The sequence below is a fragment of the Pseudogymnoascus verrucosus genome (genome assembly GCF_001662655.1).
Source record: "Pseudogymnoascus verrucosus strain UAMH 10579 unplaced genomic scaffold scaffold_35, whole genome shotgun sequence".
NCBI lineage: Eukaryota > Fungi > Ascomycota > Leotiomycetes > Thelebolales > Thelebolaceae > Pseudogymnoascus > Pseudogymnoascus verrucosus.
The window spans coordinates 167,513-180,972 of NW_017263686.1; the positions used below are offsets into that span (position 1 = coordinate 167,513).

Consider the following 13,460-nt stretch of genomic DNA (forward strand, 5'->3'; position numbering starts at 1 on the left):
CGCGGTTTGACATAGTTTATCGCAAAACCTCTCTTGAACAGTTTGACGATCTTCAACACCCTCTTTTGCCCAAGATACAAATTTAGCCGTCGCAAGCGCATATTTGAGCCAGGCCGCTATAGTGTTGATCTCATCTGTAGCTGGGGGGGGTTTTCTAGCAGTGTCTCTGTTGCGACGCTTTCATACCCAAAGCGAAAACCACACGAAGCAACAGTCTTGATCTACACCACAGCCTCACAAAGATCTATATTGCACTCATGGCTGAACAACCGAGTATCACGTCTATTCTGGCGGCTTTAGGTGAGTTTCAGATAATGCAGATAAATGACGGCGCACTAACCATCATAGCTGCTCAACATGGTGGCACTTCACAGAACCAGCAGTCACCACAGCCAGGGTATCAGGAACAGCAGTACCAACAACAACCACAGGGCCAACCTCAGCATGGATATTCGGCTACACAATACCCATTACCTCAGCCAACGCACTCTGGCAACGTTGACCTCAGCAGCATAAAGCCGGTTAATTCTGGGACTGTTAGCATCGCAGATGCCATTGCAAAGGCAAAAGCCATAGCTGCAGAGAAAGGGCTGGCATATGAGAGGCCAGCATATGGTGCCGACCATAGGGCTGACGCGTCAATGTCGCACATACAACCTCGATCGCGATCAAGATCCCCGCCTCCTGGTCGCCGAGAGCCATTCCGCGACAACTACAACCCCTACCGAGACGAGCGGAGGCCTGATAGGATGCCTGTGGGGAGAGACCAATATGGTAGAGAACGCTCATTTTCCCCAGCACCACGTGCTCGAGGTGCACAGGAGACATTCTCACCCCCTCGGGCTGGTAATGCGGGGTATAATGTTCGCGAGAGATCACCAATCGGCAGAGGTGGAGGAGGAGGAGGTGACGGCGATAACTCCGAGATAATCACGATAGAGTCTAACCTTGTTGGTCTTATTATTGGCAGACAAGGCGAAAATCTTAGACGTGTTGAGGCTGAAACCGCTTGCCGTGTCCAGTTCATTCCCATCTCCGAGGAGAATGGCCCATTCCGCCAGTGTAAAATCAGTGGTCCGCGAGCACGCCGAGCAGAAGCTATTGCAGAAATCAACCGCATTATTGACGATAGCGGTATGGGAAGCGGTGCTCGAGCCGGAGCAGATCGTCAGGGAAGAGATGCCGCCCCAGCTCGTGCTAGCTCACACCAACCAGCACTACGCGATGGTGAAGATAGTATGCAAATAATGGTCCCTGACAGAACTGTGGGCCTCATCATTGGCCGCGGCGGTGAGACTATCCGTGATCTACAGGAAAGGAGTGGATGTCATGTCAATATTGTGGGCGAGCAAAAGAGCGTCAATGGCTTGAGACCAGTCAATCTTATCGGTTCGCGTGAAGCTGCAGCCCAAGCAAAGGATCTAATTATGGAGATTGTAGAAAGCGACAGCAAGAGCATGGCTGAAAAAGGCCGTGCTCCTCCTCCACAAAGGGAGCCTGCCAGAGATGTTAACTACGGTGGGGCGAGCGGAGGTGCTGATAAGGTCAACGACTCAATATATGTTCCTTCGGAAGCTGTCGGCATGATTATTGGAAAGGGAGGCGAAACTATCAAAGACATGCAGAACACCACAGGCTGCAAGATCAATGTAACACCTTCATCTGGCCCTGGCGAGGTCGAGCGTGAGATTGGCTTGGTTGGATCCAGAGATTCAATTGAGAGAGCTAAGCTGGCGATTGAAGACAAGGTAGAGGCCGTGGTAAGTCCTATCGCATTTTTTCTTTCGAAAATCTAGCTAACTGTTGTAGCAATTAAAGAATGGAGGAGGTGGTGGTCGGAACAAACCTCCCCAGAATGATCAGGGAGATCGCAGCTATTCCCAGCAAGCTTATGGAAGTGCCCAAGGACAGCCTCAATCACAACAAGGGCAAGCTCCAGCAGCGACAGGGGGCGAAGACCCATACGCAGCATGTAAGTACGGCCTTTCAAACTCACTAGATACCCACTGATTAGATATAGATGGCGGTTATCAAGCATATGTTGCACTTTGGTACCAAGTCATGGCTGCTCAACAAGGCGGCCAAGCACCAGGCGGCCCGTCACAACCGCCAGGAACTTCCTAATCCCCGCCCAGACACACCATTGCCACTCTTCGGACATCGACACTATCTTGACTGCTTGACTGCATGATTTGATTATTGAGACTCGCCTGACCGAAACTGCACACTGAGACTGTGATGCCAGCACTGGCTGGTATGACATACATGATTGCATGCACTTGTTGATCGTTATGAAGCTGCTGAAGATTGATGCCGCAACTCCAAGCTACAGGTCCTCGGCCACGACATGATCCATTGATGATGCCCCTCTTGGTAGCCAGATCGACTTTGTGGTTTTCTTGACCTGGATGACCCATATGACTGCCTGACATGCTTTACTGGCCGTTAGAATGCACCATGACCGCAATGATACTCCCCGGAGTTCTGTCTACATCCTGGGCTCCGCTAACAATATCTACAAGCACTTCATGCCGGTGTTACAGTTGGATGGAAACGGTTGCATTGCTGGTGATATTAAATGCCCTGGTACGGTGGCCCTGTTGCCTTTTTCGTTCGTCAAGGACGCCGCCTATTGACGCCGATCACAAATCCTCTCATTTTCAATTGGACTTGTCAATGGAATGAGAACTGACTGCATGATTTTACGGGTCCGAGGACGAGTATATATCTGCACAGAGTAAGTGGTCGGCATCGTGGTCGTCTTTTGCTATGCGAATATGTATATTGTAGGATTATTAGTTTTGCGCAATGAACATGAAGTTTCTCCAATTCCAACGTATATAAAACGACTTCTAAAGAGCAATCGGAGAGCTTAGATGTGAGAGTCCTCTGTGTCATGATAGTGAATGTGACAAGTCATGTGACGTATGTTTTTGTAACGCCTCAGGCTGACATCGCCCTTCGAAAAGTTGAAGCTCCAAACCGCGATTGACGAACATATCATCCCAGTCTTCCATGATCTGGACTATGAAAAGAAACTAAGAAATATCTTCAAAACGTGTCAATTACGTCAATAACAACAAGAATCAAAGTTTACAGCACAAATTGCATTGTCCACCGAAGTTACAGCCATCATGGTCCAAATCACTGAAGTGAAGGGCAACAGCCGCGAAAACCGCATTTCAACACATACCCATATCAAAGGCCTTGGTCTTCGGCCTGATGGCATAGCTGAGAAGCAGTCTGGCGGGTTTGTTGGGCAAGTTGCTGCAAGAGAAGTGAGCAAAGCATGGAGCAGCTTATGATTTACAATCCACTAACCCAGTTCACAGGCATGTGGTGTAGTTGTCGACCTCATTCGAGCACAAAAGATGTCGGGCCGCGCCGTGCTTTTGGCAGGAGGCCCTGGTACCGGGAAAACGGCGCTCGCGCTGGCCCTCAGCCACGAACTGGGAACCAAGGTTCCATTCTGCCCCATTGTTGGCAGCGAGATCTATTCGACTGAAGTAAAGAAGACCGAGGCGTTGATGGAGAACTTCCGGAGGGCGATTGGTCTGCGTGTGCGGGAGACAAAGGAGGTTTATGAGGGCGAGGTCACGGAGCTTACTCCGGAAGAGACAGAGAATCCTCTGGGTGGTTACGGCAAGACGATCAGCACGTTATTGATCGGGCTGAAGAGCGCCAAGGGCTCGAAGAAACTGCGTCTGGATCCCAGCATTTACGAGGCTATACAAAAGGAAAGAGTGACTGTGGGCGATGTCATTTATATCGAGGCCAACACCGGAGCTTGCAAGCGTGTTGGACGATCCGATGCCTTTGCTACAGAGTTCGACCTTGAAGCGGAAGAGTACGTGCCGATACCCAAGGGAGATGTGCACAAGAAGAAGGAAATCGTCCAAGATGTGACATTACACGACCTGGATATCGCGAACGCACGTCCTCAGGGTGGTCAGGATATTATGAGCATGATGGGACAGCTGATGAAGCCAAAGATGACCGAAATCACGGACAAGTTGCGCGAGGAGATCAACAAGGTGGTTAGCAAGTATATCGACCAAGGTGTTGCCGAACTGGTTCCTGGAGTGCTCTTTATCGACGAGGTATGCTATAGGATACATCTACGAGAATTGAAACGTTCTAACTTCGCACTAGGTCCACATGCTCGACATTGAGTGCTTCACGTATCTGAACCGCGCGTTGGAGTCTCGCATTTCTCCCGTTGTCATCTTGGCATCCAATCGCGGTATGTGCACGATCCGTGGTACGGAAGACATTGTAGCTGCACACGGCATCCCGCCGGATCTGCTTGCGCGCCTTCTCATCGTTCCAACCCACGCCTATGATGCGGAAGAGGTCAAGAGGATTGTCAAGATTCGGGTCGCGACTGAAGGTCTTGCAATCGCAGAGGCTGCGTTGGACAAGGTGGCCGAAGCGGGTACAAACATCAGTCTGAGATATGCGCTGCAACTTCTGGCTCCAGCTTCGATTGTTGCCAGATGCAGAGGGGCACAGGAAATTGGAGTCCAGGATGTTGCAGAGTGCCAGGACCTATTCTTAGATGCCGGCAGGAGCGCGGCGGCTATGGTTGGGGATGGGAGCGGGTTCCTGGTTTAATTTCGAAATTTGGGGCGGAAAGGAGTCTCGGAAAGGAAAACGGCGTTCAGATGAGTGATACGAAGATGCTGTCTCTGTATACTAGGCGAGAGGTGCAGATTTTAACAGAGTACGATAGATAATAAGAATACCACGTGGAAATTTATCCAGCCGTTTGGTTTATTTGCCCACGGAGATATGTCGACCACTCAAAGTTGGAGAGTTGCAGATATGCAGATGTGCAGATCGGAGCGATACAGCCATCCGTTTATATTTACAGATTTAACGAGGAACGGGCGGAATGAGCACTTACCATCCGTTTGCGGGTACTCTATACACTCCACATTCCACGGACCAACATATACCAAACGCAAGTTTTGAGCCGCATGTCGGACGCGTTTCTTTCATGTACCACCCAGCCAATCGAATAAAATGTCCCTGGCCGGCCAGCCCTGGTGCTATTACTTCTGTTGGCATTGGTTAACTCCTCTATTTTGATTGCTTTCTCCATTGTGAAGCTATCCAGCCCATGGTAACCTCGTCCGTATGGCAGCCTATCCGCATACATGTCTCGCTTTGTAGCAAATGGACCAGTTGCTGCTTGTATCGATGCCAGTGCTCTGCGGTATACTATGATTTTCTTTGTCCAGAACCAGGTTTTGACGCTTATCTGCCGAGACATAAGGGGGCAAGAGGTGTGCAGAAAACAAAGAATCTGCTAGTTGTGAGTTGAAGCTTTAGACAAAGGTTTTATTGTGCACAATATCCTTTCATTGAGATTGTTCCCATTGATTTCTTTTCTGGCTTGTAATGGTTATTTTTCATTCATCGCTATTCTAGTTTACGCTTTGTTATTGTTTCTGTGATAAGGGCCTTTTAACGAGAAAGCTTTCTGCGAGAATCGATTCTGAGATGCTTTACTAAATTCTGTTGGGAATATCCCGTCTTCGGCATTGCTGCGTTTGCGATTTTCATTATCACCCGTACAGTGGATCTAGCCATGGCCGAGGGAGAATCAACTTCTCTTTCGAGCACTCAGATGAGAGACCTTCCAAGATCACCAACGATTATATCTCCATCTTCCTCCAGGAAAGACTCCCTCAGATCATCCAACAATACTGAGAAGGAGTCGGCGCCCTCACCGCCACTCACTCGTTTGATGAAGAAGCGGGCGGCGTCTCTCGACACTGATGCTGCCAACAATCCCTCAATTGCGAACCTCTCTCTCCACAGTGCCAGCCTCGAAAGCCCACGGACTGATTCAAATAACCAAGTCTGTCTCTGCCAACCTGATCCAAAGATCCCCCGACCACGAAACGGTACGTACAAACTATACCCTCTCTTCTGCCATGTTTGTCGTTTATGGGTCAAGTGCTCGCTGTCGCCTTTGTTTCGTTTGTAGGTTTGATTGGACACTGATAGCTAATTACTCTTTGAAGCTTTTATTCTTTATCGTCAACACTATCAAGGGCAAGTCATTGCACAAAATCCAGGACTTGCCAACCCAGAGATATCAAAGATCATCGGAGCACAGTGGCGAGAGCAATCTATTGAAACCAAAAACGAATGGAAGAGACTAGCCGAGGTTCGTGAAGGCCCCGGAACCCTCATGAGAGAATTAGAGCTGACAAGAACACTTTAGGAAGAAAAGCACAGGCACCAGCGTCAATATCCAGACTACAGATATCAACCCAGACGACCAGGAAAGCTCAACGGCCCTCGACCAGCAGCATCGCCTGACGACCCCTTGAGGTGTCCAAAGTGTAACGGTCGATATTTCTCAACACCAGGCACGCCTCTTACACCATTGCCACCTACCCCATCGATAGGAAACTACAACGATAAACCTGTCCAGCCGTTCTCACGTGCGATGGACCGCGAGGGTCGCTACACCACAGACTCGCCAGGGCCCTTTCAAGATTTTCGAACTGGCCCTCCCTATCCACAGCCACACAACCGCCGCCCACAATTACATATTGAGGAAACAGGAAGTCAGTGGCACGATTCAGACACTGAGGTGGTTCAATCCCCGCGTGCTAAGCGTCAAAGGCCCAACGACAATCCAAATCCATACCCCTATCCCACTCAATCATGGCCAAACGGGCCACAACGTATATCACGCGTCCCCATGTCAGCAGTAGCCTATGAGCCTGCCCGAATTCCCAATCAACGCGTCGTGGCATATCACCATCATGGACACCATGGGATGATGGAGCCGCCTCCCCGGTCTACACCAATCAGCGGACAATTTCCTCCTCATACACCTAGCCATGTACGGCCTCAGAACATGGATGACCTGCGTTTGCCGCCTCTGCAGACCAAGATCCCTATTCCAGGATCCGCGCAAGTACAGCAGCATCAATTTCACGGGCAACAACAGCTACTACGGAATAGTATCAGCAACTCACAATCCGTTGAGGCTATGGTCATGACGATCCCATTCCTCAACAAGATCCGCGTCCTTGCCAAAATCGCTCCACCGCTGGCAGCACCAGGACCCACGAGTCCAACGCAAGAAGTTCGCGGTCCAGTCGTTGCAGTAGAAGGAACAAACCAAAAGCTCGTCGCTGAGGTGGGGGAATACATCGAAGACTGTCTGAAACAGAAAGCAGAATGCCTTGTCAAAACATGGACCAGCGACTCTCAAACTCCCTCGAGGCGCTCGGAATCAACACCAACCGACATTTCCATGTCCGGCACTGAGAACGGCGTTCCAGTGCCAGCCGGTATCACAAGCAACATCCAGAGCAGAGGCCCAATAATCGACTACCTCGAAGCAATAGGCACCTGGCACTCCAAGTCCGCCGAGATCCGCAACTTCATCTCCACGCGCCCCGCACCCACAACCCCTCCCAAATCCCCAGAGGGAACCCCCAAATCACCAGCCCCCACCTCAGCTCCGCGCCTCCCTATCGCGCTGCTACCGAGAGGTTTCTCACTTTCCCTCTCAGACCGAGCTGCGATCCATATCCCTATCAACGACGCATATGCGCCGGTGGACCATTGGCAGTGGATGGCTACCTTGTGGCGGGGTATCATTGGCGTGGATCTCACGGTGTATGTGTGCAGTGGGGCGATCGGGGACGAGGATGGAAGCCGGGGAGTGCATCCGGGTATGGGGGGGGTGGAGGTTAGGAATGATGCGAGGGCTATTGTTGTTTACGCTCCAAGTGGGAAGTTGGAGGATAAGTGGTTGCGGAGGGTTGGGTTTGAGGTTGCTGAGTTTGTGATTGGAGGAGGGTTGAAGGGGTAGAGTTGTTTTTTTTTGGTCTGGGGAGCGAGGTTAAGTGAGGCGTCGTGTTTTAATTTTCTAGAATTGTGTTTTTTATTAAATTGGATAATTAATGAAGCTTTGTTTTAATACTTGTAAACCTGGACCTTCATATTTTACATGTATATCACGAAAAATAATCAAATAATAATAGTTCATTATATTCCGAAAATACCCCTTGAAATTCCTACAAATGAGATCTAAATGTATGATGCAAGTGTGCTACTAGGTAACTTAAATGTCCTCAGGCTCAAACCCATCTTTGGCCAACACCTTCTCCAGCTGCTCAGAGACATAGTGGGCTACGTGCTTATTCACCTCATCCCGTTCCATCTCCCCTTCCCGATCAACCGAATTACGGACCGAGCCCGCGTCGCGTTCTGTGTGATCATCTCCATTGATGGAGGTATTAAAATCGCTTCGAGCTCCGATAGATCGGCTGGTCGACGAGCGGCGCATGGGCTTCGGCTTGAACGACTCCGGTTGTCCAATATGCCTTCCGAAAACGTCATCGAAGTAGTGCGCCATGCCTGTAGATGGCGTCCGGGGTGTTTGGGGAAGTCGACAGCTGACTCTGTATGGACATTAGTAAGAGTAGAATGAACAGAATATTTTGAAACTTACCCAGTATCGTGGATCATCCTGGCAATGAGACCAGTCCATCCACACTGGTGCGTGGCTCCCAGCCCACGTCCACTGTCGCCATCGAAGAACTCATAAAACCAGAGGTTGTCCTTCCAGTAAGGGTCAAAGTCTAACTTATCGTCGCCGTCATTGATAGCACGTCTTCCATCGTCGCCGCGAGCAAACAAATGCTGAAGACGATGCTGGATCTCTTCCGCCACATGGCCCAAATGCATGAATTCTCCAGAGCCAGTGGGGCATTCCACCTGGAGCGATTGGCCGTAGAACATGTAGAAACGCTGGAGAGATTCGACAAGCAAGAAGTTGACGCAGATCCAGATAGGTCCACGCCAGTTGCTGTTGCCTCCAAACAGTCCACTATCGGAGTCGCCTGGGATATAGCTCACTTTGAATTCCTGTCCGTTGACTTCCATTGAGTAGGGATTCTTCTCATGAAATTTTGAGAGCGATCTAATTCCGTGATCTCCAAGGAATTCATCCTCATCCAGCATGCGCTTGAGGATCTTCTCAAGACGATCCTTGCTCACTAAAGAAAGCAGGATTCTATTGTCCTTTCCTCGCTTTCTGATGCTGGCCATATTGCGCTCGGCGACATCGTGACGATTCTCAATAAACCAATCAACCCTCTTCTTGAAGTTAGGCAATTGATTGATGAGCTCGGGCTCTAGCGTCAGAGTTGCGTAGAGTGGAATCAATCCAACTAAGGATCGTACTGGGAGTTGTTGAGAATATGGCCCACCCCAGGAAATGGCATCGTAATAGAAGCCATCCTCTTCGTTCCAGAGTGATTGCTCCTCTGTTTGCCCGGGTTTGTACGTCATCGCATCACTGATGAGCATGAAGTGCTCGAAGAACTTAGATGCAATATCTTCGTAGATGCGACGATGCTTTGCAAGCTCCAAGGCAATGTTCAACATGCAGAGGCAGTAAAATGCCATCCAACCAGTGCTATCAGCCTGCTCAAGCACTCCTCCTGTCGGAAGCGGCTCTGAGCGGTTGAATAACCCAATGTTATCCAAACCGAGGAATCCACCCTCAAACACATTCTTTCCTTCCAGATCCTTTCGGTTCACCCACCAGGTAAAGTTAAGTAAGAGTTTCTGAAAGACACGCTCCAAGAAGTCCAAATCTTGCCTGCCGTACATCTTACGCTCAATCTTAAATGTGCGGAATGTAGCCCAGGCATGAACTGGGGGGTTTACATCGCCGAAATTCCACTCATAGGCAGGTAGTTGGCCATTCGGATGCATATACCACTCCCTCGTGAAAAGATCCAGTTGTTTCTTTGCGAAATCAGGGTCGATCATTGCCAGTGGGATGCAGTGAAACGCTGAGTCCCACGCGGCAAAGAAGGGGTACTCCCAAGAATCAGGCATGGATAGAATATCATCGAGATGCATGTGCTTCCATTGCGTGTTCCGGACAGCCTTCCGCTCCGGAGGCGGTGGTGGAGATGACGGATCGCCGTTCGCCCACTGGTCCCAGATGAAATGGTAGAACTGCTTGGTCCACATCATACCGGAAAGCGCTTGCCTCTGGATGTTGCGAAGATCATCCGCCATTGGGAGCGGGCTGATGCGGTAGAAAAACTCATCAGTTTCCTCTCGTCGCTTTTCAATTATATCGTCGAATACCTCCTCGTCCAAGTATGCGTCATTCTTCTTGGAGAAGCGGAATCGAACAACAGCACACTCTCCTGGTGGCACTCCATCTCCCTCGTCGAACGCAAACCAGGCAGCGGCTTTGGTGCCAGTCTCCTTAGGGTTGATAGCGGCCTTTTCTCCATCAACAATATACCGATGAAACGCATCTTTGACATAAGGCTGTGGATTCTCAACATTATAGAGGTGCTCCCGATTTGTGTCGTTCTCCGTGAATATTAATTCAGGTTGTATGTCTTGGCCACTTGGTCCAGTGCCTGGGGATGGCGATAATTGAAAGTACCGGTCACCGAGCTTGTAATGTTTGCTATGCACTGTTGATTCTCCTGACTTTTCGATTGACGGCTTCTTATCCTCAGACTCATGTCCCCACGCCCAAGTATTTCTGAACCACATGTGGGGGACAATGTGCAACGGCGCTGGGTCAGGGCCACGATTCCATGCTGTCACTCGGAAGAGGAGTTCGTCTGGATCATCGCTCTCTTTCGCGGTCTCGATGAATATATCCCAGTAGCGGTCTTCTTCAAATATTCCGGTATCTAGTAGTTGGTATTCTCTGTCTTGCTTGCCCCGGCGGGCATTCTCATCGATGAGATCTTTGTAGGGGAATGCCTTCTGTGGGTATTTGTATAGAAATTTCATGTACGAGTGCTAAAAAAGTCAACAGCGGCCAGTTTTTATGTACGATGACCATACTGTAGGGACATTGTCCAAGTGAAAATGAGCTTCCTTGATGCTTTCGCCATGGTTTCCCTGCGGGTTAGACAGGCCGAATAGTCGTTCTTTCAGAAAGTCACTGGCAACTGTTAGCTATATCCCTGGCAATAAAATAAACGGGCGCATACTCTTTCTCATTCCAAAATGCGAACGCGATGTTCTGGAAGCCGTGTGTATCTGAAACGCCTGCAATACCATCCTCTCCCCATCTGAAAGCCCTTGAGCGGGCGTCGTCGTGGGTGAAGTCTACAGACAATTAATTGCCATTGATTGAAGCTGGACACTGAACTTACGGCTCCAAGCATCGCCATCAGCACTGTAATCCTCACGAACTTCACGATGTTGTCAGCGGCGAGGTCCAATACGACGGAGGACGTGGGGTAAATACCAGTTGCCCATTGCCTTTCTGCGACGTACGGGCCCCATTTCTTCCAATACTTCGTTTTTTCCCGATCTTCCTTGAGACGCTTCTCTTCCGCAGACAGAAGGTCGACCTGGTCGATGCGAACCATTTGGGCAGTGAAGACTCAGAAAAGCCTTTCTGGTGTTTATGAATGAGAGAGGTGTATTTTTTTCAATGAGAAAGTTGAAGATACGGCTGGCCCCGCGTATGACAATAAGCCCACTATAGTGGCGTATTCAGCAGCTAGCAGTGTACCTCAGTACGCGTGAATTAATTAGCTATTTTATAGAAGGGATCGTTCAATTGGCTGGTAAATATCAAAACAGATCGTTCCAGCCAGCGCCGATGTCTGTACCACATGTATTCAACAATATTCCCGATGACGTATCTGCCAGATAAGGAAAACCGGGCACTTGTATAGTATAAGTACCAATGTACCCACTGAATGTAATATTTTGACGGGTAGAGTGTTCTGAACGGTTGATCACATGACTTCGTGCGCGCGCAGAGCGCGTCGGGCGCGTTGAACAAGCTTAAGCTTCCTGAACTATTCCAAACCTCAAGTCCAGCCTCGCTCACAACCCACACCTTGTCTATAGCTGACGATACAATTCTCGGCCCTCGCGATTAGTTGCAATTTAGCAATCTTTTGGCTGGCATATACAACTCCAGTATCTCAACAGACTTCATAGAATTGACAGGGGAAGAACATCTCTTCGGCCGAGTAATACAATGGCGCTTCTTGTGGACAAGCATCGTCCCCGCTCTCTCGACACATTGAGCTACCATGACGACCTTTCTGAGCGCCTTCGGTCCCTGGTATGCCGCTCAAACACCATCCCAACCCAGAGGCTCAGCTAACCTCAACCTTTCAGGCACAAAGCGGGGACTTCCCTCATCTCTTGGTATATGGCCCATCCGGCGCGGGCAAGAAGACGAGGATAGTGGCTACTCTCAAAGAGCTCTTCGGCCCAGGAGTAGAGAAGATCAAGATCGATTCTCGCGTTTTCCAAACCTCGTCAAACCGCAAACTCGAATTTAACATCGTAGCTTCTGTCTACCATCTCGAAATTACGCCCAGCGATGTTGGAAACTACGATCGAGTCGTTGTCCAAGATCTGTTGAAAGAAGTAGCACAAACACAACAAGTCGATCAAAGTGCTAGGCAAAAATTCAAGGTTGTGGTCATCAACGAGGCGGACCACCTCACCAGAGATGCACAGGCGGCACTGAGAAGGACAATGGAGAAGTACAGTCCGAATCTGAGACTCATCCTCCTGGCAAACAGCACAGCGAACATTATTGCTCCGATTAGGTCAAGAACCTTACTCGTCAGAGTCGCAGCCCCAACTGTGGCCGAGATATGCGACGTGCTCGCCAAAACAGGCGCAAAAGAAGGCTGGCCGTTGGCAGAAGAATTAAATCTCAGAGTTGCACAAGAAAGCGGCAGGAACCTGCGGAGAGCACTACTCATGTTTGAAGCTGTGCACGCGCAAAAGTAAGATTGATGGCCCATCCTCAGATACACCGGGTGCTAATTCAACTCAGTGAAAAAGTCACAGACAAGACCCCCATCCCACCTCCAGATTGGGAAGCGTTGATCTCCTTGATTGCCGATGAAATCATGGCCGAGCACTCACCCGCACGAATCCTACAGGTTCGCGCGAAACTATACGACCTACTCACACATTGTATCCCGCCTACGACAATCCTCAAGACCCTTACCTTCAAATTGATCCCCAAAGTCGACGACGAGTTGAAGGCAGAGGTTATTATGTGGAGTGCGTTCTATGAACATCGCGTCCGGATTGGGTCAAAGGTTATATTCCACCTGGAAGCATTTGTCACGAAGTTCATGAAGATACATGAGACTTGGCTCATGAGCATCGACTTTTAGATTGGGTGGTGGGAGAACGCCCTGACGCAAGGGATAAAACTGTGTGACTATTTTGGTTAGGGGGTTGGGGGGTTGGGGGAAGTGATGATAATGACTCTCAGGCATTGAGAATGGAGTTAACCTACGGATAGGGGCATGAGATTTCAACATGAAACTACTACGTCTTGCCACTCCTTTCGTAATACTTCCATGTTCATATGTGTGATCCGCCCACAACGAAAACATTACAGAATACAAAGATCACCATAGTAGCATCGAGCACGCACCAGTAGA

General features: G+C 49.6%; 5 protein-coding genes across 5 annotated transcripts; 4 read left to right on the forward strand and 1 right to left on the reverse strand.

Moving 5' to 3' along the window:
- Window positions 1-47: 47 nt before the first annotated feature.
- Window positions 48-2,827, forward strand: VE01_06336 (uncharacterized protein). The gene is made up of 4 exons (XM_018275788.2): window positions 48-300; window positions 349-1,760; window positions 1,810-1,972; window positions 2,021-2,827. Exons 1-4 carry the CDS (start codon window positions 258-260, stop codon window positions 2,122-2,124), a joined length of 1,722 nt encoding a protein of 573 aa, XP_018128590.1. The 5' UTR covers window positions 48-257; the 3' UTR covers window positions 2,125-2,827.
- A 163-nt stretch (window positions 2,828-2,990) lies between these two features.
- Window positions 2,991-5,604, forward strand: RVB1 (RuvB ATP-dependent DNA helicase pontin). The gene is made up of 3 exons (XM_018275789.2): window positions 2,991-3,278; window positions 3,333-4,100; window positions 4,153-5,604. The coding sequence occupies exons 1-3, from the start codon at window positions 3,135-3,137 to the stop codon at window positions 4,612-4,614; spliced, it is 1,374 nt and encodes a 457-aa protein (XP_018128589.1). The 5' UTR covers window positions 2,991-3,134; the 3' UTR covers window positions 4,615-5,604.
- VE01_06338 (uncharacterized protein) lies at window positions 5,594-7,943 on the forward strand (the record flags this gene model as incomplete). Its single annotated transcript, XM_018275790.2, has 3 exons — window positions 5,594-5,912; window positions 6,033-6,178; window positions 6,236-7,943. The coding sequence occupies 3 exons, from the start codon at window positions 5,594-5,596 to the stop codon at window positions 7,844-7,846; spliced, it is 2,076 nt and encodes a 691-aa protein (XP_018128596.1). The 3' UTR covers window positions 7,847-7,943.
- Window positions 7,944-8,038: 95 nt separating this feature from the next.
- Window positions 8,039-11,635, reverse strand: VE01_06339 (uncharacterized protein). Its single transcript, XM_018275791.2, has 6 exons — window positions 11,276-11,635; window positions 11,181-11,219; window positions 11,016-11,133; window positions 10,867-10,966; window positions 8,489-10,821; window positions 8,039-8,438 (listed from the first exon to the last, which is right to left on the reverse strand). Exons 1-6 carry the CDS (start codon window positions 11,397-11,399, stop codon window positions 8,099-8,101), a joined length of 3,054 nt encoding a protein of 1,017 aa, XP_018128595.1. The 5' UTR covers window positions 11,400-11,635; the 3' UTR covers window positions 8,039-8,098.
- Window positions 11,636-11,769: 134 nt separating this feature from the next.
- RFC5 (Replication factor C (RF-C) subunit) lies at window positions 11,770-13,460 on the forward strand. Its single transcript, XM_018275792.2, has 3 exons — window positions 11,770-12,109; window positions 12,166-12,788; window positions 12,839-13,460. The coding sequence occupies exons 1-3, from the start codon at window positions 12,023-12,025 to the stop codon at window positions 13,185-13,187; spliced, it is 1,059 nt and encodes a 352-aa protein (XP_018128523.1). The 5' UTR covers window positions 11,770-12,022; the 3' UTR covers window positions 13,188-13,460.